We start from the raw sequence: 25,319 nt of genomic DNA, 5'->3' as shown, positions 1-25,319 counted from the left end.
TAAGAGTGCTGAATTCATTATTATTTGACTCCATATGATTGAGCAGTTCCAGTTTTCTTCTCAACTTCCATTCCCCCGTGTTGGGAATAAGCAAATTCCCCAAAGGGAAGAAACACTGGAGAAATTCCACGTCACCTCAGAGTTTAACTTTTCTCTTGTTTCCCTAAGTCTTTGTATCCTCCTTTGCTCTCTGATGCCTTCAAACAGCTGTTTTTATTTTGTTTTGTTTGCATTATTTCATCAAGTTTTACAGTGGGTCTTGGTGGGAAGGTTTGTTTTATATCAGCTGCATTGTCCTTGCAAGGCTTCTAAGTCTCTTTTTATCCGTGGATACTCTTCTTCTTCTTCTTCTTCTTCTTTTTTAATACTTTGTTAGTTATTTGTTAAAGAAAATCAGCTACTTAATTTATAAGATTTTCCCTGATACATCCCTGTGGTGTCACTAAATATGTTCTTCTGTACTCTTAAGTTGGTAGTTAAATATAGATGTAATTTTGACCAAAACCTTATAAATTCTTACATACATTTCTAATTGCATTGAGTTGGGAGTCTCATAATGTCTAGTTTTCTCTATTTTTGAATGTTAAGATTAACCCATATGTTGATTTTAATTTTAATTTGCTTTTGTGTCAAATGATAAATAAATGTATGTCTTTAACTTTGTAAGAAAGTGCCACATGGTCTTTAATGGTAGCTATTCCATTTCATGTTTCTAAAGACAATGTATAAAAGTTCCAGTGGCTCAAAATTCTTGTCAACATTTGGTATTGTCATCCTTTTTGTTAATTATAGTCACTGTAATGAGTAGGTACTGGCGTTTTTTGTGTGGTTTTATCATTTCCCCAGTACCTCCTGCTAAGTGAGCACCTTTCATATGCTCATTGGCTGTTCATAGATCTTCTTTTATCAAGTGCCAACTCATATGTTTTCCCCCTATTACACTGGGCTATTTTTCTTCCTATTAAGTTGGAAAAGTATTTTATATATTCTGGATACCAGTTCTATTGTAGTTTCTATATTCAGTTTTATATCTATCCTGGGTCCTTAGCTTTTCATTGTGTCCTAAGAAATCCTGTACTCTGAATTCTAAAAACTTTTCTCTTGTTAACAAATCTTTAGAAGATTTGTTAAACTGTAACTTTTTGTTTGGGTATGTTAGGTATTTTCTTCTATATATTAGAATGACGAAACAGTAGAGGTTTATGTTTAGGCATGTGGCTATCCATTTAAGCACCAATGCTAAAAAGCTCTTTTAAGATTTCATTGGATATTATCCCATTTACTGACTAGAAGACATTTCCTGACCACAAAACACAAAGTTCAATATATGTGTCTTTTATATCCATGTTATTACATTATTATTCAGGCCTCACTTACTATGGTAACTTTTTTCTGGTTGATCTGTCCAAGTCTCAGTGTATTCTCTCAAGATCTCTTACTATCATTGTGCTATCTGTGGTTTTTGGTACTTTCCCACAGGTACTATCTGTGGTTTTGGTACTTTGGTTCTACGGTTTTTTTAAATGGATTCTCATGCAATATTATGCTTCATGTTAGGGCTTGTGGCAGTGAGACCTTTCTTTATTTTAGAATGCTGATAGGAAATGACTTTTGTTTAATAACGTTTGCCTTGAATTTGAACTTACATCTTATTAATATATTACTACTTCTTCTTTTACATTTGTTTTTTCTTTATATGCCTTTACCCATTATTTTATCTGTCAGTTTCATTAATTTTTTGGCTCACCTTTGTCTTCTAATAAGGTAATTTAAATGATATACAATTATTGTGCTGTTTATTTTTGCTATAAGTGTTTAGTTTTGTTCTTTCTCTTTTTTTTTTTTTTTAAGATTTTATTTATCCATTTGAGAGAGGGAGTGAGAACGTGAGAGGAGAGAAGGTCAAAGAGAGAAGCAGGCTCCCTGTGGAGCTGGGAGCCTGAGGCAGGACTCAGTCCTGGGACTCTGGGATCATGACCTGAGCCAAAGGCAGTCACTTAACCAACTGAGCCACCTCAGCACCACTGTTCTTTTTAAAGTTTCTTTTGTTTCTCCTTCATTTGGTACATAAGCCATATTTTTTAGCTTTGCGCATCTCCAGGGCTTTAAAGAACGGAAGTCCTTTTCTTTCTTTCTTTCTTTCTTTTTTTTTTTTTTCAAAATATTCTTCAACTTACAATCCTCTAAGTGTTAGAATTAGTATGAAAAGTTTTATTTGTGACATATTTAATATAAGTGATTTACTAATACATTTTCATTATCTCCCTCTTCCTCTTCTATATTTTTAGCATGTCTCAGTGTTTTAGATCAAGAGTATTACTATTATTATTATTACAGTATTATATTCTATATTATGTCTTTTCCAGCAGTAAATACTGAAATTTACATTCATTTCCAAGACAAGTATTAAATTTATCTCACTTTCAGTTAGTTTGCTTGCTTTAGACCATGGCTTTCACAATGCCTATCTTTAAGTAAAGATATTTGTTGTGTATTTTATGAGGCCTTGTGTATATTTCATGATGTTTTCTTCTCACCTTTTAGCTTGATTGAAATAGTTTTTTATATCACCTTTTTCCTATGATACTCTGTCTTTGTTGTTCCACTGTCATCTACCTCTTGGTGTTACAGTAGAGAAATCTGATTTTGTTTAACAACATAATTTTCTACCTGAATGCTTGTACTTTTCTGTAAATATTTTTTCCTGATACATTGATTTTTCTCTCTTTTTAAGATTTTATTTACTTACTTTAGGGTAGAGGGGCACAGGGAGAGGGAGAGTCTTAAGCAGATGCTGCACTGAGTGTAGAGCTTGATGTGGGGCTTGATCTCATGACCCTGGGATCATGATGTACGTTGAAACCAAGATTCAGAACTTAACTGACTGTGTCACTTAGCAGCCCTGTGTTGATTATTCTTAACGTTTCATTTTTTTCTTGGCTTCCCTTTATAAACATCATTTGACCTGATGCTAACTTTATCTTCTGTGTTCAAATTGATCATTTTTTCTATTATCATTTTTAGCTTCATACCAAGTTCTGGGAGAATGTCTCATGTTTGTTTTCCCATAACTTGGTTAATTTTCCATAGCATGAGTTCTGCATTTATTCCCTCTTACGTGGGACTCAGTATAGCTACTGTGCTTTTGGTATTCTTAGAACCCTTTTATCTTACCCATCTCTATATTTCCTGTTGACTTTTGGATTTATCATGTTATTTCTCCTCACACTGTTTTCTTCTTATTGCTTTAGGCTCATTTTTTATTAGAAATGATTATTTTATCTTTTAGATAATGATACCAACAACTTTCTTGAAAGTTTCCTTTTTATCCTTTAATATATAATTTTCTGAGGTTTGGGACTTGTGTCTTTCAGATGCTGTATTAGTCAGAATTCTCCAGAGAAATAGAACCAATAAGGGGGGTGTGTGTGTGTGTGTGTGTGTGTGTGTGTGTGTGTGTGTGTGTCTGTGTGAGAAAGGTTTATTGTGTGTGTAAAAGGTTTATTATAGGAATTGGCCCATGTGATTATGGCTTCTGAGCAGCCCTAAGATCTGCAGTTGTTAAGCTAGAGACCCAGGAAGTTTGTGTAAGTTCTGGAGTGAAAGCCTGCATGCAGGTTCAAGACCTATTAAGAGCCGTTTTTTAGTTCAAGTCTGAAGGCTAGGTAAGACTGATGTTCCAGCTCAAGGCAGTTAGACAGGAGTCCCTCTTACTCACAGGAGGATATGCCTTTTTGTTCTGTTCATGCCTTCAACTGATTGGATGAAGCCCACCCACTTTAGGGAGGGGAAACTGCTTTATTCAGTCTCTTTATTTAAATATTAAGATCATTTAAAAACACTCTCCCGAACATATCCAGTTTAATGTTGGACCACATATTCGAGTACCTTGTGACCCAGTCAAGTTGATACATAAAGTTAACCTTTGCAGATTGCTATAACCACCCCCTCCACCGCCTTTTCATTTTATGGCATTTTTACTTGGGCCATGTGCTAGTATTTTATTCTCCCACTTAACCTCGGATACAGTTCCTTACATATTGTATCTTTGTCAAAAAACAAAGAGAGTAGACAGCTTTTCATCCTGTCCTCTTCTCCATTTAATGGTAGTCACATCCCTTTCCCAAACTATTTGTGTACTTAGTAATGATGTGCATGCACACCTCATCTCTGATTTTGATTCTACTGGCTTTTAAGTTATCAGTTATTACAGCTAATTAACTTCAGTGGCTTTCATACCTAAGACTGTCTTTTCTCACACAATAACAAGTCCCGTAATTATAATCACATAGAAGCTCAGGAATGTCACGGCTAAGGCATTTATAACCTCTTGACCCCTTTCTAAGGGTTTCAAGGTAACTGTAGAAATTTAGCCATTATGTCCCTATTTAGACAGCGGAAAGGAGGGAGCAGGCAAGAGGATTTCTGAAGACATTTCTGCCTTCAAGTCATTTGCCTTCCATATCTGACAAGAGACTGAGAAACGTAATTATTCCACTTGTGTTGCCAAGGATTATTTCATTAATGTAGAAGGGAGCAGGGATAACGAGTAGGCAAATAACATAGTCTGCATGTATTTTTTGAGTGGAGGCGCTGTATTCCTATGACCATTGTCTGCTTCTCTAAAAATTTTCTAAATTTGTGGAGTATGATGTAAATAGTCAATTTCTAGCATGTCCTGTCATAGAGACTCTTTCGCTCTTGTTCTTCCTTTGCTGATGGGACTGTGCCTCTGAGTTTTCCTTTAACTGTAGCTTTATGCCATCTCTTCAAGTTATACAGCTTCTGCTCAGATTTAAGAAAGAAGCTAGGTGGCTGGGGGTAGTTGAGGGACACACGAGGAATAGGGAGAACCATATTCTTACTGGCCAGGAGTAGCAAGTAGAGAGAGGAACAGCTGCCTGGTTCTGGATTATGTAATGTTCAGGGTCTCTGAGATCAAGGGATGGATGGTAGAAGACTTTCCAAGAATGTTTGATCTCCATATTCTGAATTCTAGCAACATTTTTCTTAATTCAGCTTCTACTTCCTACTCAGGATAACTTGAATGCTGGTTTTTTCAATCTCAGTTTTAGCATTTTCATGGTTTTTCATCTTTTTCTGGCTCCTTTCTATTAGGAGTGTTTGTAAAAAGTTACACTGAAGGGCTGTTAGCCAGGCAATCTTTATTCAGTGGGTATTTATTTTAATAGCCATTTGGTTTCATTACCTTTTAATGAGTTCTTTGATAGCGAGTTCCTTAATTAACAAGGCAGTCTTTCAGGTTTCCTCTTTTCTAATTGTTAACATATTTTGGTGCTTTCACACAGATACACTGTGATGAAGTTTCCTCTTTACAGCTCCTGTAGGGCCTTTCAGAAGGGGCAAAGATGGGGATGGGGAGAGTATGCAGTGTGTTTCCTTAGAATATAAATGGTTTAAGAGCATTTACTTACTGAGACTGAATGAAATACTCATATTTCATGCTCAATTTCCTAGGACAGGAGTAACTCAGAGTGGATTTCTACACTTATGAAAGTTGATCAAATCCAGCTCACATTAGTATTTGTTGACTCTCTGCAACTGCCTCTCCGGAATCGTGGAATATTTAATTCCGCCTGGGACCCAAGTCAGTTTTCATGTAAACATTTCCTTGAGCTATCTGCAGTACTTCTCCCAAAGATAAGAACATTTTATAAAAACTACCTATCACTCATTGAGACCCTCATATGTGCCAGATACTGTACTGGTCTCTGTATTCTGTTATCCCATTTTATTGCATAAATTTCTGCAAGGTTGGCATCATTATCTCCACTTTACTGATGAGCAAGCTAAGTCTACTCAAGATTGAGTAACTTTCCTAAAGGTCACATAAGTGATAGGGCTGAGATTTGAACCTAAATTAATATGAACCAAAGTCCTTGCTCTTTCTCTGCGTTTCTCTCCCAGTCTAGTCCTGTCTCGTTTTCACTACCACTTACCGTAAAATGGACGTGATGGCTCAGGCACTGTTCTCCCATAGTAAGATTAATTAGAGAGCTAATGAAATTGTTGTAAAGAAGATCTTAAATGAGTTCCCTCAGAGGAGCCTAAGGTTTTAAATATTCTGAAATGAAGTATTTGTATTGGCAGAAAATAATGAACCAAAGCACCTACAGGATACGTTAGCTCAAAAAAGTGAAAAAGAAACTCAGGCTAATGAGGTGTTTGGGAGGAGGAATGCTCTTATTTAGAGCATCGACCAGTTAGGAACCGAGTAATAAGTTGTATGTGGAAGTTAAAAGCGACTGGCTGGCAGACAGTCAGGCGTCTGTACCATTGTGTTTTGTAAACTTTCTCCTATGGCTGTGGTGTGTTTTTTCCAAGCCCACTTAATTTTTTATGAGGTTTGTAAAGGTCTTGAATAAACAATTGAGATTATAGAGGTTTTCCTGGAAGCTTTGGTTAATATTTTAATACGCTCTGCTTTGTCACATTATTAAATAGCTTATTGGAAAGTTTGAAAGAGAGTGTTTCTTTTTTCTTTTTTTTTTTGTTCTAGCAGTTAAATATCAAAATTTGATATAGTTCTTAGCTGATTCTCTCTCTTCTCTTTATTTTAACTTGATGGCTCTACAGATTACCCTTGGATTGGGAATCAGCATCTGGGAGGCCTCCACTTAAAATTCACTTAAAGTGAAATTACAGTTTAGAGGGTATATCTTGAAATGAATCCAGTGATTGTAAATGTAGGTGGTAAGAGAGGACTGGAGAAGGAGAGGGGGAATTGGATAGGGTCAGAAAACAGGAACTAATAGAACTTTGGAGATTACCTCATTGTGACCTTTTGCTCATTAATATTTGAATCTGATTCTTTGGCGTCTTGGTTGCAGTCTGGTGAAATGTCAAGCATGGCAAAGACTGAATACCTTCAAAGACATTTCTGTGTTAATGAGATGACTTGATGAAGTTGACCTTTAACCTGAACAGGAATTGAGGGAAGAGAAAGGAAGAGTTTTTATTTCTCATTATGAGGACTTCTTATTCTATGGAGGTTTGTGTAGTAATAATTGTTATTTGTAGAGTACTTTATATGACCTCATTTCAAATTGGAAGCCGCTCGAAAACATTTCCGTGTTGTTGTTTTTGGGATGTAATGAAGGTCACCCAGAAAACCCTACCACTTTTGTGAAGCCTTCTCTGACTATTTTGGCCTCATAACCGTTTCTTCTAAAATCATATAGCACTTAGAGCTTATTCTGCTCAATTTAGCACTTAATTGCATGTTCTCCTTGATTTGCTTCAGAACGGGAAGTACACTTTCCACTTTTTTTGTGTGGCAGAATTTTTTTGGTTAAAAAGAAAATCATACAACTCTATAAAAGGCGTAAACGGTTAGTAAAATATTACGAACTCATAAAATACTTACATTTTAAGCAAATATACCCAATGTCTTGTCAACTGTTTTTTATACTCAGGATCAGAGGAACAAAAATTATGAAAATAATCATAAGACATTTACCGAGTGCTTCATATATGCCAGATACTACATGGGAATTCTTTTTATTTAACCATTATAACAGTTCTGTTTTTCCGATGACAGAACTGAGGCAAAGATTAACATCAGTGTTCTAGGGCATCATATTTAGTGTTTATTATAAACCACATGTCTATAATTTGTTTATTTACCTTTATATATTTTCCTGTTTGTTTGGTTTTGCTCTTAACACTGTTTGGTCTATGGCAGTAGAACATAAAAGTCAAGGTATTTGCTGGTGTTTTTGTTGTTTTGTAATGGGCATGTACTGATTATGATTAACTGGCTATAATACCTTTTATCCTTTATTGTGAGTTCATAAGACCCATATGTGAATGCATTTTCTTTATAAGGAAAAAATGTTTGCCAAGCTGATAATGGAAATCAAGACTAGGCATATAAAATAAAGTTTTTTCTGGTTAATATATACTGGCAAATTAAAAAGTTTCTTTCTGGGTTCTAGTTGTGCTCTCAAAGCTCAATCAGACTTATTTTCTAATTATAAATGTTTTTATATTTATATATATATTTATATACAAAATACAAAACCAGAGAATTGTCAAAAAAATGAAGGGAATCCATGCTTGGGATGTAAATAACAATTGGTTTCAGAGGAATAGGAAGCCAAAGAAGGAAGAAACACCAAGAAAGAACTCCCAATATGTCTTTATAAAATTCCCTTTCAGTTCCTGGCTGATTTCTAAGCTTCACATGAATAGGGTGTACTCTGGAGCTGTAGAAGACATCAGCTGCTAGAATATTAATAAATGAACAAATATTCTGAAGTTGCACAGCTGAGACATTGAGGACTGGACCCACAGAGAGATCTGATGAGCATGTGGCCTTTCTGTTTAAACATCAGTAAAGCCATTGGTAGGGATTAAGGACAAGTTCCTAAGACGAAGGATGAAATTAAAATAGACCCACTATAATTTAAAAACAAGCCTGACAAAATGAAAGTGATCTACTAATAATTTAACTGCCTGCCTAAACCAAACTCAAAACTCTGCTGAGGAAGATAAAATAATCTAGTGCCTCTGTAGCATCTTATCTACAATACATGGCATACGAAATAGAGGTTTTTAAAGTGATAATAAGCAAAAAAACTGATCCGTAATCAAAAGTTAAAACAGTCAGTAGAAACAGATCGTTAGGTAATCCAGATATGCCAGGAGACAGAGATTTCAAAGTAACTGATTAAAATGTTAAAGAAAACAGAGGAAAGAATAGACAATACCAAAAAAAATTATCTGAACATATATTAAAAATCAAATGTGTGTTTTAAATAGCAAAATACAGATTTGTAGTGAAGAGCCCATTAATGGGAGCTCTTAAAAATGGATTAAATGTGTTTAACAACAGACTCAATAAAGCAGAAGTCAAGGTAAGTCAACTCAAAGATCTATAGAAAACATCAAAACTTAGACACATAGAAAAAAAGAATACACATTTTATTTTTAATTTTTAAAAAGTGGAATAGGGCATAAAAGAGAGGTGGAGCACAGTTGAAAGTTGTAATATGTATTGGAGACTCAGAAGTAGCGGAGAGAATGAGAATTTTTCAGAGGCTTTAATGTGTCTGCACTCAGTAATAGATCCTCAACTGTATTAAAAAACAACAACAACAACTGATAGAACTGAAAGGACAAATCGATAGATTCACAATTATAGTTGTTAATTTTAGCATTCCTTAAGTAACTGATAAAACAAATAGATAAAATACCAATAAGACTACAGAAGACTTGAACTGTAATATCAAACAACTTGACATTCCACCAACAGCACCATTTTTTTCCCCTAGTGCACATGCAACATTCACTAAGCTAGAGCACATTCTAGACCATAAAACAAGTCTCAATAAATATAAAAGGTATAAATTCTTACCATTTTGCCATCTGCAACAGAAATAAATTAGGAATTGATAGCAGACACATTTATGTAATATACCCCACTTTGACATAACATATCATCTTTTTTTATGTAATGCTGGATTTAATTTGCTATTGTGTTGAAATTGTGTGTGTGTGTTTATGTAGGATGTTTCTTTATAGTTTTCTGTTCTTATATCATCTTTGCCTTGGATTTTGCCATTAGGGTAATGTTGATCTCATAAAATGCATTTTAGAAATGTTTTCTCCCCCATCTATTTTGGGAAAGGTTTTGTCTAGACTTGGTTTCATTTCTTCCATTAATACTTGATAGAATTCACTAGTGAAATAATCAGAGTCTGGAGTTTCTTCATTGGAAGGTTATAAAATATAAATTCAGTTTCTTTGTTAGGAATAAGCTTATTGTGTGTGTGTGTGTGTGTGTGTGTGTGTGTGTGTGTGTGTGTTTGAGAGAGAGAGAGAAGTGTGTGTCTCAGGAGATGCAGATAAAGCATTTAGCAGAAATGGACACTCTTAAAAAAATAACAACTAACTTCGCAGCAGACAAATCTAGTCTTATTTTTTTTTAAGATTTTATTTATTTATTTGACACACAGAGATCACAAGTAGGCAGAGAGGCAGACAGAGAGAGAGGGGGAAGCAGGCTCCCTGCTGAGCAGAGAGCCCAATGTGGCCCTCGATCCCAGGACTCTGAGATCATGACCTGAGCAGAAGGCAGAGGCTTAACCCACTGAGCCACTCAGGGGCCCCAAATCTAGTCTTATTTAATCTAATAGAAGAGTATCTTTTTACTCTTACATTTTATTTAATGGTAAAAGACTGAATGTTCGACCTCTAAGACCAGGAACAAGACAAGTACGTATGCTCTCAGCATTCTAACTCAGCATGCTGTTGGAAGCTACCTCAGTGCAAAATAGCAACTAAAAGAAATACAAAGTGAGCTAATTGAAAGGAGGGGAGAATGAGAAATGTTTTCTTTTTTTTTTTTAAAGATTTTATTTATTTATTTGTCAGAGAGAGAGTGAGCGAGAGCGAGCATAGGCAGACAGAGTGGAAGGCAGAGTCAGAGGGAGAAGCAGGCTCCCTGTGGAGGGCAAGGAGCCCGATGTGGGACTCGATCCCAGGACGCCGGGATCATGACCTGAGCCGAAGGCAGCTGCTTAACCCACTGAGCCACCCAGGCGTCCCGAGAAATGTTTTCTTTAAAAAAAAAAAAACAACCCACCATTGTCTACGTAGAGAATTCTAAGGGATTTTCTTAAGAAGGTAGTGAAACTAAGTTTAGTAAGACCACAAGGTACAAGGTCACTATGCAAAAAACTGATCTATTTCTTTTTTAAAAGATTTCATTTATTCCTGTTAGAGGGAGAGTGCACATCAGCACAAGTACAAGTGGCGATGGGAGGGTGCAAAGGGGCAGAAGGGGAGGAAGAGAGACTCAAGTGGAGCCCTGTGTTCATCTCACAACCCTAAGATCATGACCTGAGCCGAAACCCAAGAGTCGGATGCTTAACCAGTTGAGCCACCCAGGTGCCCCAAAGCAGATCTGTTTCTGTGTACTAATAAAGAGGAATTAGAATCTGAAATTAAAAATTAATGTCATTTACAACATCAAAAACCAGGAAATACTCTGTAACAAAATAATATGTGCTAAGCTTGTGCACTCAAAATTGTAAAACATTACCCCCCCAAATTAAAGAAGATCTAACTAAATAGGAAAGTATACTGCATTTACGGATGCAATATTATTAAAATGTCAGTTCTCCCAAAATTAATGTAAAGTTCTTCTCCACCAGGCTGTGGGTGAGAATTAAACCCCAATGCCCTAGGGCATCCATGATACATAATGATGTAACCTTTCTTCTATGTATGTCGAATTGTACCAGCTAGACCAATCTTCAAGGAAATGAGTATAGACGCTTAAAAGCTGATTTAAAGATTAATAAGGAAATTACAAAATTTAAAATAAAATAGCCAAGACTATTTTGAAAAGGGGGAATAATGTTAGAGAACTTTATGCCTCCTGATTCCTATATTTACTGTAAAGGTTTAGTAAGTAAGAGAGTGAAGTATTGGCATAAAGATTGACAAAAAGATCAGTGGAACAGAATAGGGAGTCTGATTTTCAACAAAGGTGCTTATGCCATATCACTATGTTGTATACTAGTATTGAATACTATAATGTACACTGTATTGAAGCTAATATTACACCATATGTTATATATGTGGAATTTACATAAAAGCTTTTAAAAAATAAATAAAAATATGTTTGACTGTCTCTACCTCCAGTCACTACCTACCTGGACAATAAACTCGAACAGGTACTTTTTAAAAGAGGTTATCCTTTTGGGCAGTAGGCATATGAAAAGATGCTTTAACAGAATGAAGGAATTCAAATTGAGACTACAATAAGATACTACTACACACCGGCAATATAGCATGAATTAAAAAGTCTTATAATACCAAGTGTTGGAGTGGATAGGGAATAACTCTCGTATATTGCTCATGGGAGTATGAAATAGCACAATCACTCTGAAGAACTCTGGCAGTTTATGTGATCTAGCAATCTTTTTTTTTAAGATTTTTTAAAAAATTTATTTATTTGACAGATAGAGATCACAAGTAGGCAGAGAGGCAAAGAGAGAGAAAGAGGAGGAAGCAGGCTCCCCGCTGAGCAGAGAGCCCAATGTGGGGCTCAATCCCAGGTCCCGAGACCATGACCTGAGCTGAAGGCAGAGGCTTTAAGCCACTGAGCCACCCAGGTGCCCTGTGATCTAGCAACTTATTCCTAGGTATTTTTTCCAAGGAAAATGAATATTTCCCCTTAAAAGACTTTATTCACAATAGCCCCCAAATACAAGTAACCCAAATATACATATCAGGAGAACAAAATGAATGAACAAATGGTGATTTAGTCATAGTCCTCCACGATAAAAAGGAGCAAACTGTAGATACATACAATACCATGGATGAATCTCAAAAACATGCTGAGTGCAAAAAACTAGACACAGAAGAGGACTGTAGGATTCTTTTTATATGAAGTTCAATAACAGGCAGAACTTATCTATGGGGCTGTAAGTCAGAAGAGTTATCTCTGGTGGATCTACTGAGTAGAGTTAGAGATAATTCTAATCTAGAGTTATCTCTGGGTGGATCTACTCATTTGAAAAGGGCATGAGAAACTTCTGAGTTTATGGAAATGTTCTGTATCTTGAGCTGGATGGCAGTTTTATAGGTTTTTACATATGAAAAGGTCATCAAGCAATATTCCTAAGATTTGCATATGTACTGTTTGTAATTATACCTCAACAAAAGCATGCATTGCAAAAAGTGTTTCTTAAAGATTTTTTGTGTTTCTTAAAACATGATTGAGAATAAGTAAAGTAAGTGGATACGTCTCTGAACTGAGTTTATAGCATCCGATAAATCCTTCCTCTGACTTCTCCTTCCATCCTCATCTTGAGTAGAAACTCCCAGTTTTCTTTGGACTAGGCTTTTATCTCTGGACTTCTTAATTTTTTTTAAAAGATTTTATTTATTTATTTGACAGACAGAGATCACAAATAGAGAGGCAGGCAGAGAGAGAGGGGAAAACAGGCTCCCGGCCAAACAGAGAGCCCGATGCAGGGCTCGATCCCAGGACTCTGGGATTGTGACCTGAGCCAGACATAGAGGCTTTAACCCACTGAGCCACCCAGGCGCCCCTGGACTTTTTAATTTTTTGATGACCAAGTTAGGTAAGGATTGTTTTATTTTTTTGCTATGCTCTTCTTATTTTTTATTACTAGGGGTTCACCATCTCATTGTAGGCTGTACTGATGGCTCAAAGAACACCTCATATGTTGTCCAGGATATTTTGATCATCATCCTTGGGCCTCATTTTTTTTAAGCTGTTAGAGAACTTTCATTTTTCTATAATGGGGATTTGTGTGTGATTTTAATGAGTGAATACTTATACAGATTCTCTCATTGATTTTAAGAATATTCTTTGGACAGGATTGTAAGACATGAATTCAGTTGTGGGAAAAATCTACTTGGGGAAAATGTGTGATTTTTAAGGTAGCTTAAGTATCATAGTGAAGTAAAAATTTATTGTGGGATTTCTGGGGCACATGGGAACCAAAGCTCCAGGCACGGGTTCCAATTGGCAGAAACATATGGAAAGATCCAGAGCTTCTCCAAATGTAACTTATGGAATGTCCATCGTAAGTAGATAGGAGGCTTAGTACTCAGGAATGAAGTGGCCTCATCCAGACCTACGGGCTATTGAGGAAAAAGGAACAAGGTAGCTTCCTTGTTCAGCGAAGGAAAGGAACTTAAAAATCAAGTTCCATGAGGCAGGCAGAAGTAAGACAAAGATCCATATTAAAGGAAATGCCTACCATAGAGGTCAGGGTTGAAGGTTAAGGAAGCAGAGGTACCTAGGTACATATATAGAGAGAGAACAATTTATAGGGCGCTTTACATTCTCTTTGAGTAGTTCGTACTCTCCTTGGTAGACATCACTTTCTGTGTCTGAACTTTTCCCTGTTTCACAGTGAAATAATTCATTAAATAACTTGAGAAAGAAAAATTTGACAAACCAAAATGTGAGCAAGGGAGTGTTATTCAGGAAGCAGAAGCAAAAGTTGGTGTGAAAGGACAGCTCTCTTTCACAGCATAGTTCCTGGCACTCGGCTTTTGTCTTACTTTGAGACTTGCTAAAATTATCCTGAGAAGGAAGAATTTGGCTTTGGCCATTTGCAGTGAGTAAGACAAGATCCTTGGTGATCTTGGACTCAGGGTTTGATCCCAGTAGGTTGACAATGACTGGAGTTCATTCTCAGTTCCTACTGTGAACTCAGCTTTCTTTTGATGGGGAAAGGAGAAAAAACTTTTCACTCAGTATCCTGGCCTTTGTATGCTTTGTATATTCTTGTCTTCTTCATTCCCTTATCCCTTGTCACAGAGCAAGAGAAACAGGTAGCAACTACCAAAGTCCCTTTCCTGGGAAGCAGGATCAAATGATTGTTAAGTCTTTGAAGTCTGACAGGGTTGGATTCATATCCTAGATCCACCAGTTACAAGATACAGTCAATAGCTTAACCCCTCTCTCCTCGTATCTATAAATTGAGGATTAAATACCTCATGGGGTTCTTATGAGAATTATATGAGAGTACTTTCAAAACTTTGGAATATAGTGCTCAATAAATCAAGGCAGCTGCTCTGGTGATAGTGATAGAGATATTTGGTTGATGATGGTGATGCTTTCTCTAAGCTTTTCACCTCTGTTCACTTGTGTACAGTGAATTGCACTTAGTGTGTCATCGAAGTGCATCATAATTGAATGTGATGAGTACTGAGCTTTCTGTAGGACTTTGACGGAATCTGGAAGATTTCTGTACATTTGTGGGTTTTTTTTTAAAGATTTTGTTTATTTATTTGAATGAGAGGAATAGAAAGCAGAAATGGGGGAAGCAGCAGAGGGAGAAGGAGAGGCAGACTCCCCACTGAGTAGGGAGCTGGATGCTGGGATCATGACCTGAGCCTATGGCAGACTCTTAACCTACTGAGCCACCCAGGTGCCCCTCTTATACATTGTTTTAATTGAGTTTAGTTGTGTCTTTGTGTCAGAAACAGTGGCTATCTCCTCCCTTTTTGTAAAGAGAATCAGATACTTATGAGATACAAAGTTAGGTATTAGTGTATACCTACTTTGCACAGTTTGGGTGCCATAGTTTCTTTCCTTGCAAACCCTCTGCTTTTTGAGCAGATGTACATATGTGATATGATAATGCAGTATATCACCCTGTGTGAAGTATTATGATACAAGGAAGACAGTAAATAGAATAGAAGATTAAAAAAGATATTTTGAATTAGAGAATATGAATCTGGATATGTTTTTGAAGTAAATGAGTTGATTTGGTTACCAAAGAGCTACATGGTAAAAATCAAAAAAGTATTTTCATGGGTCTTGATTCATGCCCAGCGATGGTTCTTGCTATAGTCATAAGCCTGACATTGAATTAACATCATGAGTTTTCTCTTTGGTTGACTCCTCTCCCTTTCCCAAACTTAAAAAAAAAAAAAAAAAGTAATTGTAACTGGATTGAAAACTAGTGTGAACTATTTAAGTGCTTTGGTAGTGGACTTTCAGTTCATTTAGGTGTTATTTACTTATTGTCTTGGAGTATATTAATAGTATAGATGCATTGAGAGGCAACATGATGTTGCCGATTGAGCTACCTATAAGACCTTGTGACTCAAAATCTCCCTGCATCCCAGGTTCCTCATATGTTCAAAATATGGTGATAATTCTTAGCTCATTTTTCATCTTGTCTTGCATTCCATCTTTATTTTTGTGCATTGTACATTGGCACTATTACAGCTTCATAAGATACAGCCTAGATGTGATGAGACTGATTTGAAACTCTTCTTAGAGGTATCCAAAAGGGAGTTTTATGGGACTTTTCATAAGTTTAGGTTTTCTTAAGTCCTAAATCCTTATTCTGTTCTAGAGATTTTCGCTGTATGTTCTTAGCATCCACTTCGTAATAAGATTACTTAAAGAATAGGGTGAAACCACCAATCTTTATTGCATAGTGTGTTGGTTGTTATTGCCCGAGTCTGTGTTTATCCATTCTTAGAAAACCTATGGACACCGCGGTGGTAATGGAAACCGGAAGTGAAAGGGGGAATGGGTAGTGAACTGTGAATTAGCAAAGTTCCAAAATGCTTTCTTGATTTAGCAAAATATGTAACAATGAAAACATTCGTTTCTGCAATTATCATTTTGTTTGGAAATAAATAATTAGCTTGAAGGGAAGTAAGGTGAAACGTAATTGGAGGGCAGTTAAATAACAGTATATTAAAAGTAGTATAACACGTGGTCATGTGTAAGTGCATTTTGCTTTATTGATTGATATATATTGATTGGGACTTGAAAGCCAAGTCTGTGTTTCATGTTAATATGTTAAGGTTAATAAGCCCTTTACTATTTTGAGATGAATAATGACTCAGGAGGATCAACTAACTTATCCTAAATTGCACAGCCAGTAAATGGTGGTAAATAAAAATTGGAACTTTCTGACTCTTAAGCTATCTTTTCATTTTACCAGTCCAGTTTTGCTTCTCCTTGGCAATCTGTTTTGGCCACTGAAACAAGCCTTTCCAATGCTATCTTCTTCAGCCTCTAGTTTCACTGGGCTTTTAGCTCTTTGATTTTCACAGCATCTCTATGTTCAGCTTGTCAGGTTCTTTAAGTATCTGTCTTGGCCGAGATAATTATGTTGGGTTACACATTAAAAAGGAAGGCACAGCCAGTACTCAGTATTGGAGTAGTTGGCCCCTGAACTGCCATTCTCGTACCTGTGTGGGCCTAGTCTATGCCTTGGATAACCCATAAACCCTGTTATCATCTGGACCAGGTTTTTCTCCATGGTTTATTGTAAGACAGTGTAAGAATTACTACTGCTTTATAGGTGATGGTGTAGGGGAAAGATACAGATTTAGGACTGGGTCAAAATACGAAAGAGCTGTGTGAGTTTGTCTAAATTTCTGAACTTCCTAGAAAGTCTTAGTGTATTCATCTACAAGAAGAAAGAATACCAACTTCTTGTGGTGATTCTAAGAATGAAATGAAATAGCATAAGATGTCAGCTGCTTAACTGTAGCGTATCTTGGGCGTATGGTAATGCCCAAGAGGTAGTTTCTTACCCGTTTTTCTGGCTTCTGATCTGCACCGCTGTCTCTGGGCATCTGCTTTAGTCTTATCCTCATTGCTTTACTCCACTCCTGTTCTCACTGTTCAAAAGCCACAGACAAGGCTTCTCACATCTTTGATGTGCCCTCTCTTGATTGTTCGCCCAGAGCCTATAACTGGTGAAATTTCTGGCTCTTCTTCATGTGCTGTTGGTTCCCAGTCTCCAGTGGGTTTAACTGAATGCAAACCATTTAAGTGGATTTTGTTTATAATGTAACTTATTTCTCAGTTGGCCTGTATAGTACTCCCTAAATTAAGTATTTCCATTTGTTGTCTTAAATCATCCAGAGTGGGGATCTTCAGAACATACAAACAGAACCATATAGTTGAAGAACACTTTTTTTGTTGTTAAGATTTTATTTTATTTTATTTTTTAAGTAATCTCTACACCCAACTTGGGGTTTGAACTCACAACCCTGAGGTCAGAAATCACATGTTCCACCAACTGAGCCAGCCAGGCACCCCTCAGTGTTCATTTTTTAAAGGAACAAAATTCATCCTTTTAATTATTTATTTTCTGGAAATTTTAATTGTTCTTTTAATTTTTTGTGTGTTAAATGATAAAGCCATAAGCACTCTGATTTCTGGATAACTTAGGGGATGATGTTTTACATTTGTTTCTTAAGAATTATAGTAATTTCAGGATTGCTTAGATGGCTCAGTCAGTTAATTGTGTGCCTTCGGCTCAAATCATGATCCCGTAGTCCTGGGATCGAGCCCTACATCTGGCTCCCTGTTCAGCGGGGAGTCAGCTTCTCCCTCTCCCTCTGCACCTCTCCCATCTTGTTCTCTCTCTCTCTTTCTCTCTCAAATAAATAAATAAATAAGTATATCTTTAGAATCATAGTAATTTTGGAAGGGACTTTCTGAAATTTATTCTCTACAGAAAAATTCCTTTTTCATCTAATTAAGATTTTAAATATTGCTTATCTATCGTTGATTTGGGGGAAAAAGTGCTTCTTGAATAAATAGCTGGGCTTTATAAATCTTAGTTTAATGTTATAGCTATATTACTCATGGTGATGAAGGTAATATTTAAGATGATTGCCACCAGGCGCTATTCATCCAAGATTTTTCAATGCCGAAGATATCGTGATGGAGAAAACCTTAAAGGAATCCCTAATGGAAAAATAAATTCTGATAATTTTTGTTGGGATTTCATTCAGTCCTTTAACATTATGGTTTGCACTCTTGTTATTCCAGGGAAAGGTGGCCCAGACGGCGTGTATGTCAGCTTGCAAGCATTTAGCCACATCCTTGATGCAGCTCTTGCTGGAAGCTGAAGTAAGACAGCTCACCCTGGGAGCACTACAGCAGTTCAATTTGGATGTCAGAGAATGTGAACGTAAGACAGGGAACCATCCCTTTGCTTGTTTGTTTCACCTGTGTGTGTACTCACTTCTATGAAGAAAAAAAAAAAAGTCTGTGGGGTCTTCATTCCTGATGGAGTTGAATACCTGGATGGCGGAGACAACTTGAAGGGCACGTAGAAATGGTCCATCAGTAAGCTGATTTGAGCACCCAGAGGTGCATAGGCCCCTACACAGAACAGAGATCTCTGGCCACAAACAAGTTTGCCATCTAGAGGGTGATACAAGGCAGACATGCATTTAATACACACCAAAGAAAACCTGATTTGTCCGAAGACTTCAGAAGAATGCAGTGCCCAGCCACTTTTTTTTTTTTAATTTTAAACCTATTTTTACATCTTATCTGCAAACTCTTCTTCATCTGAAGAACGAATGTGTGTGCATCTATCAGTTGGAGATGCTTTTCTATTGTAGGTAGAAACAAAATGTTAGACAGAGTGATTTAAAAAAATAGGTTTTATTTTTCTTAGAGACAATGAGTTGCTATATTGATTTAGTTGCTCAGTGATATCATCAAGGACTTGGGCTCTTTTTTTTTTTCTATAGTAGAGTTGACACACAGTGTTACATTAGTTTCAGGTGTACAACATAGTGATTCAGCTTCTCTGTACCTCATGCTATGCTCACCACAAGTGTAGCTACCACCTGTCACCATACAGTGCTATTACAGTGTTACTGACTATTCCTGGGCTGTGCCTTTTATTCCCATGACTTCATTCCTTAGCGGGAAGCCTGTATCTTCCACACCCCTTCACCTCTTTACCCATCCTTCCACTCACTCTTCTCTGGCAACCATCAGTTTGTTCTCCATATTTATAGGTATGATTCTGCTTTTGGTTTGTTTATTCACTTGTTTTGTTTTTTAAGATTCCACAGATGAGTGAAATTGTATGCCATTTAGAGGACCCAGGCTCTTTTGTTCACTCTCTTATGCCATACTTAGAGTTGTGTGGACTTTTCCTCTTCATACATATTATTCCTTCTCATACATGTATTATATTATAGTCAGAAGAGACTCACATTCCCTACAAAAAATAAAAGTAAAAACAGAAATGCCATCTGACCCAGTAATTCCACTTCTAAGAATTTACCCAAAGAAAACAGAAACACTAATTTGAAAAGATACATGCACTCCTGTGTTGATTGCAGCATTACTTACAGTAGCCAAAATATGGAAACAACCTAAGTGTCCACAGATAAATGAATGGAGAAAGAAGATGTGACATATATCTACAATGGAATATTATTCAGCCATAAAAAAGAATACAGTCTTGCCATTCACAACAACATGGATGGACCTAGAGAGTATTGTGCTAAGTGAAGTAAGTCAGAAATAAAAAGACAATAACACATGTTCACTTAAATGTGGAATCTAAAAAATAAAACACCCCCCACCCCCAGAAATAGACTCATAAATACAGAAAACCAACTGGTGAATTCCAAAGGGAGGGTGGGGAATGGGTAAAATATGTGATGGGGATTAAGAGGTACAAAATTCTACTTAAAAAAAAAAACCTGACAGAGATGAAAATTAGAACTTAAGGAGTATAATCAATACTGTAATAACTTTGAGGTGGCTCACTTGTAGTCAGCATTTTGTAATGCATATAATTGTCAAATCACTATGTTGTACACCTGAAACTATAATATAATATTGTATGTCAGCTGTACTTCAGTTAGAAAAAAAAAAAAAAAAGAGGAGGAGACTTACATTCAAGACAGGAAAAAAGAGGCCAATGTCACTTATTCCTTTTATTAAGAAAATTAAGACCTTTTCAGGAGATCCCTAACAAACTTCCCTGTCTCATTGGTAATGGCACAGTTACATAGTCACCTCCACCTTTAAGGGAGGCCACAAGATTATCTGTCAAAGTGACAGAGGACCATCATTATTGGGATAGTTGATTCATCGTGAATCATCCCCTTGACACAAAGTTAGTTCTGGTTAGGGAAGAGAAGGAAGAAATAGAGAGTGTTCTGGTGTTCATTGTGCTATATCAATGAGAAATGAAGAAGCACAGAAATTCTATGACAACTTGAGATTTTTTTTCTAATTCTAAGAAAATCAGTGGAAAATTCTAAAAGTGTGCTAATACTTCTTCCCAGTTTTTAAGATTTTTACTGCCTGTTGGTTTCCCTTGATTGATTTTTAAAAAAATTTTTTAAATTTTTTTATACATATAATGTATTATTAGCCCCAGGGGTACAGGTCTGTGAATTGCCAGGTTTACATACTTCACAGCACTCACTATAGCACATACTCTCCCCAATGGATTTTTGATGGCTAAAAATTAAGGTTTATTGGCAGTTCTGGTTTTAATTAATTACTGTAGACTTCCAGTTTCAGTCACCGGAATATCAACATCACCTTTTTGCCATAAACAACTGTAAAACTGATTAGAACAATTCTTTTCATGTATTGGGCAGTAGATAGCACAAGGCTGTAATTTTTTAGAAAGGGGAAATGCATAAGGTAAACTTGACATTCAATCTCATTTTCTGTCTGGGGGGCACTATCCAAATAGGTGCCCAGGAAAGTAGAACCCAAATCAAAACTGGAGTTTAACACAGAAAAAACAAAACAGAACAAAAAAACAAAAACAAAAACAAAAAAAAACAGAGATTGGCCCAAGCTCTGGTGAGGCAGCTGGGATTTGTGGGGCAAGATTCGAGAGAGAAAAGAATTGTTTAGCTGTAAGAGTCTGCATTGGAGAGCCCTTGAGTCTTTGGTCAAAAACTGAGTTGCCATTTGCAGAGGGTAAAATCCTGTGAGGCCCGGCAGAGTTTCGCCAACTGAGGATCTGTGAGCTGAGTAGGAAAGCCAAACATTAGAATTCTGACCAACCAAAGTTGAAGACCAGCTAATCATCTTGTACATTCAGTAAGACCCCAGAAAGTTAGGCCTTAAGAGTACTGAAGCTCTTGAGTAAGAGCCAATCTTGATCTACCCTAACAAATCCTAATGATACTTAACAAGATAAAGGTCATCTACCAATAAAATAACTGCCTGCCAAAACCAAACTCAACTGTCTTTGAAGGAAGAAGAACGTATACAAAATTTCAGACTCTTAACCACATAACCTCAACAATTTTACAGGAAGAGTTAAGATTTGGCATGCAAAGAGAAAGGAAAATGTGACCCATAACAAGAAAGGACAGGCAATAGAAATAGACCCACTGATAACAGAAATGTTGAAAACAGAAGACAGGGCCTTTAAAAATCTGCCTATGGATATATTCAATATAAACTATAGCTGAATTTTTTCCCACCTTTCGTAAAAAGCATTAACCGATTGATTCAAAAAGCTCAATGAATCTTAAGCAGGAAAAACACAGAGCCACACTGAAGTACATTACAGTCAGATTGCTAAAAAAATAAAAAATAAATAAATAAAAGAAAGTCTTAAAAGCATCCCAAGAAGAAAAGACATAATGAAAGGCAATGATAAAAATGACAGCTGCTTATCAGAATCAGTGCAACCAGAGGCAATAGAGTATCTTCAAAGGAAAGAAAGGAAAGGAAAGAAAAACAGAAAAGGCCTGTGAACCTAAAACTCTGTTTTGTAAAACGTACCCTTCACAAATCAAGATAAAGACATTTCAAATGAAGAGAAGTTAAGATAATTTGCTTCCCAGGTTTGTACTACAAGTTCTTTAAAAGGTAGTTTTTCCAGTTGAAGGGCAATACTAGAGGCTAACTCAGATCTATGAGGCAGATGACATTGTTCAAAGAGGTCTAAAGCAATAGACACACCTTTATCTGGAACCTTCACATGACCTTATTAAGATAGGACATTTAACTCCCCTTTTCTTGAATCTGGGCAAGTTTGTGACTTGATTATAACCAACAGAATGTGGCAGAAGTGGCCTTGGTGACTTAGGTGTCTCAGTCATAAAAGGCATTGCTGCCACCATCCCCTTAGCTGTTGCCTAAGAAGTCCAACTGCCTTAAGGCCTCGACGATGTAAGGAGCCCCAAGTTGGTTTCTGCGGGGAGGCCACCTGGGGAAGCTCTGATGGCCCAACATTTTAAATTTGATGTTCTTGGTGCTATATTTTGTTATATTCCTTTAAAAAGTGTTAGATTGTATTGTGACCTATATTTACATTTCGTGGGATTGGTTGGAATCTTTCAAAGCTTGCTTTTATGTTTACATCAGGTCCAGAGCCACTTTTTCTATAGGTCTTAGCAACCCCAAATCTAAAGCAATGCCTTTCAAAGGATTTTACCTGATGTCCCAGGTATCTGGAGACCTTTCAGTTCTGGCTGGTGGGAATACAAAATATGCCCATCTCTGTAAAAGCTCCGTAAATTATTCAGCATGTTTATTTCTGGTGGTTCTTTCCCCAGTCTTGGGTAGTGTCTTCTCATACATGCCCAGACTAGTACTCAGCCAAGTATTCAGTGGGACCCTTCTGCAATTTTCCTGAGTCCTCTCATTTGTAACTTCCACCTTTCTGGGATTTGGCCAGAAAATACTAGTTGCCTTGGCATTCTGGACCATAGTCTGTGACTTCAACTCAGATGGCCATGTTTTGTTTGGATTCCCTCCCTATGCCCGCTTTGCATCACAGCCTGGAAACTGCCTCTAGGTATGCTTACCTGATTGGTTTTCCTTCTTTCTGAGCTCACAGTCCTGCACTGTCATGTAGTTTCTAAAACCATTCCTTCAGGTGCTCTGTCCATTCTTGAGGGGTTTTTCTTGTTTTCTGTTTTTTTTATCCAGTGGCAAGGTGAATCCTCTTCCTATTACAACATCATGACCAGTACCAGAATCAAACATCCTCTTGTGCTTTTTAAAAATTTTATATTTTGCAGAAATAGAAACTGCTCTTTGTAGAATTTTAGGGAAAAAAAAAAGATGAGCACAAAGAGAAAATAAAAATTACCATATTCTTATCATTCAGAAGTAAGTACAATTCCAGGGATTGTATTTGGAAATGATAATATCTAGCAGCCACAGAACTTTTTCTAGAAATCATCCATCTGATTCCTTGCATTTAGTTAGTCCAAATTGTTTTACATGCCTCTATCTTGATATAATGATTGGCTAGACCAGACAAAATTGATTTTTAATATTGGGTATAAAGTCATCCCTTTCCAAGTTTTGAAGAAAGAGTAGAACCTCATTGTGATATAAACAAAAGGAAGGACTGGGCTTTGGAGTGGGTGAATCAACCAATGTCATTGGCTTAATAAAGTCTGATGAATAATTGGGAGTCACTACATGACTGTATTTAGTCACAGCTAAAAGATAAAGAGGAATGGAGGTGATGAGGCTAAAATATATGAGCCTTGAGGAAGAGTGATGGTCTAGGAGAAGCACTGGGGAGTAAGGGAGATGCCCATGCTGGTGCCTGATTCTGAAGGACATTTTACGTAGGAGAATGAGCAGCTTCTACTTGAGAGAATGGTAAGGGAATTGGTATCCTTAGCACAGAGCTAGCTTTCAGTTAAGGCTGAAAGGTGGAGAGATCCCTTAACGAAAGGGTGGAATCCTACTAGAGTTTGTTAACCATGCCTAAGTGGTTCCAGAGAGCCAGTACTGTATCTAAAAAGCCATTTGATATTGGTAATAGCCTTGTTCAGACTTAGGATCAGCTCAAAGCCAACATTTGTAGGTCCCGAGACAATGCCTCCAGTAACCATATTACCACTGAATATTTTTTCTCCATATATTGTGGAACCACTAAGATTCATCGATGTAGAGTTTTAATGTTTCACTTCTGATTGTCAGTAATTTGTCTGTCAAGAAACTTTCCATGGACATTTATGTTATTTTAAAAGAAAGAATTCTATTCTACGTCTTTTGCTATACCATCCCCCTAATTCTTTTTTTTCTTTAGATGCTCAGTGGTCTATAAAAAATCTTAAAGAAATGATACATAAGATCCAAGTAACTATACAGAGGCGTATAAAAGCAGCCCCAAATGACAAGATAATTAACACTTACATCTTTCTACCCAGTGGTGTGTGCCTGCAGTATTTTCTCTATTGTCTGTGAGTCCTTGCAAGAACTATAGATGTCCCGAAAGAAATCAAACTCTGGACAAGGTAGAATACGAATGTACCTTAAGTGTTTGACTCTGAGGCCTGGGCTGTCATTTTCTTAGATCCAAGTACAGAGAGAAATTGTAGGCATTACCATGAGCCTGAGAAATTCAGCTAGTACAGTGCAGTCTTGAAGAACACTGAGTTCAGGGTCAGCTCAACCAAACGGATTCAAGTCCCCACTTAAATTTAGTGTGGCCATGGGTCCGTTATTTAACCTCTCCCAGTGCCATTTATGAAATAGGAATAATAATAGTAATTAATACTACAGGGACGGGGTCAGGATTAAATAAGAGAATGCATGGAAGGGTTTATTTTGTGGCCAATAAAGCACTAAGTACGCATGAAGTAGCGGCTTCCCCTGTTTGTGAGAACAGGGGAGCAGCATGAGCAGCGTGGCCTCTGATTAATATCCCCAAGATCTCGTGTGGGCCACTTGGACGTTTGTCTGCGGTTTATAAATCAGGGAGGTTTGGAGATGCCCTTTTATTTGGTGTAAGAAATTCATTTTTGTTTCCAGTAACTGTCTGTGAAACTGCTGCGGTTGTCCTGAAAGGTCTGGTCCAGAACCAATAATTTTCTGATTCTCAGCTTGATGCCCTTGTAAGATACCAGTCAGTGGGCTCAGCTGTTTACAGGCAACACAAATACTTAGGGCATCATTGTCTAACAGGAATGTTGTTATGTAATTTTTCCTGATGAGATGCTAAACCAAATACCTTTAACGTGGAAGCTCTTGGGAATTCAGAAGGTGTGAAGAAAATATTCCTCCC

At 36.9% G+C, this 25,319-nt stretch overlaps 1 protein-coding gene and 1 long non-coding RNA gene across 4 annotated transcripts in view; one reads left to right on the top strand and one right to left on the bottom strand.

The window, feature by feature from the left end:
- EXOC6B (exocyst complex component 6B) overlaps positions 1-25,319 on the top strand; it is a 615,706-nt gene that overhangs the window by 410,487 nt on the left and 179,900 nt on the right. For all 3 annotated transcript variants that reach the window (XM_032352447.1, XM_032352446.1, XM_032352445.1), the window contains one exon: positions 18,329-18,470. In XM_032352447.1, coding sequence (XP_032208338.1) covers positions 18,329-18,470 — 142 coding nt within the window. The remainder of the gene's footprint in view (positions 1-18,328; positions 18,471-25,319) is intronic.
- The window catches only part of LOC116595742, a 40,735-nt gene that overhangs the window by 10,394 nt on the left and 5,022 nt on the right, over positions 1-25,319 (bottom strand). The window contains exon 2 of the long non-coding RNA XR_004287849.1: positions 6,792-6,940. This is a non-coding gene — a long non-coding RNA (uncharacterized LOC116595742). The remainder of the gene's footprint in view (positions 1-6,791; positions 6,941-25,319) is intronic.

This window comes from Mustela erminea, chromosome 7, assembly GCF_009829155.1.
Source record: "Mustela erminea isolate mMusErm1 chromosome 7, mMusErm1.Pri, whole genome shotgun sequence".
NCBI lineage: Eukaryota > Metazoa > Chordata > Mammalia > Carnivora > Mustelidae > Mustela > Mustela erminea.
The sequence above is the reverse complement of the archived record's forward strand: the minus strand, read 5'-3'. Positions and strand labels throughout refer to the sequence as shown.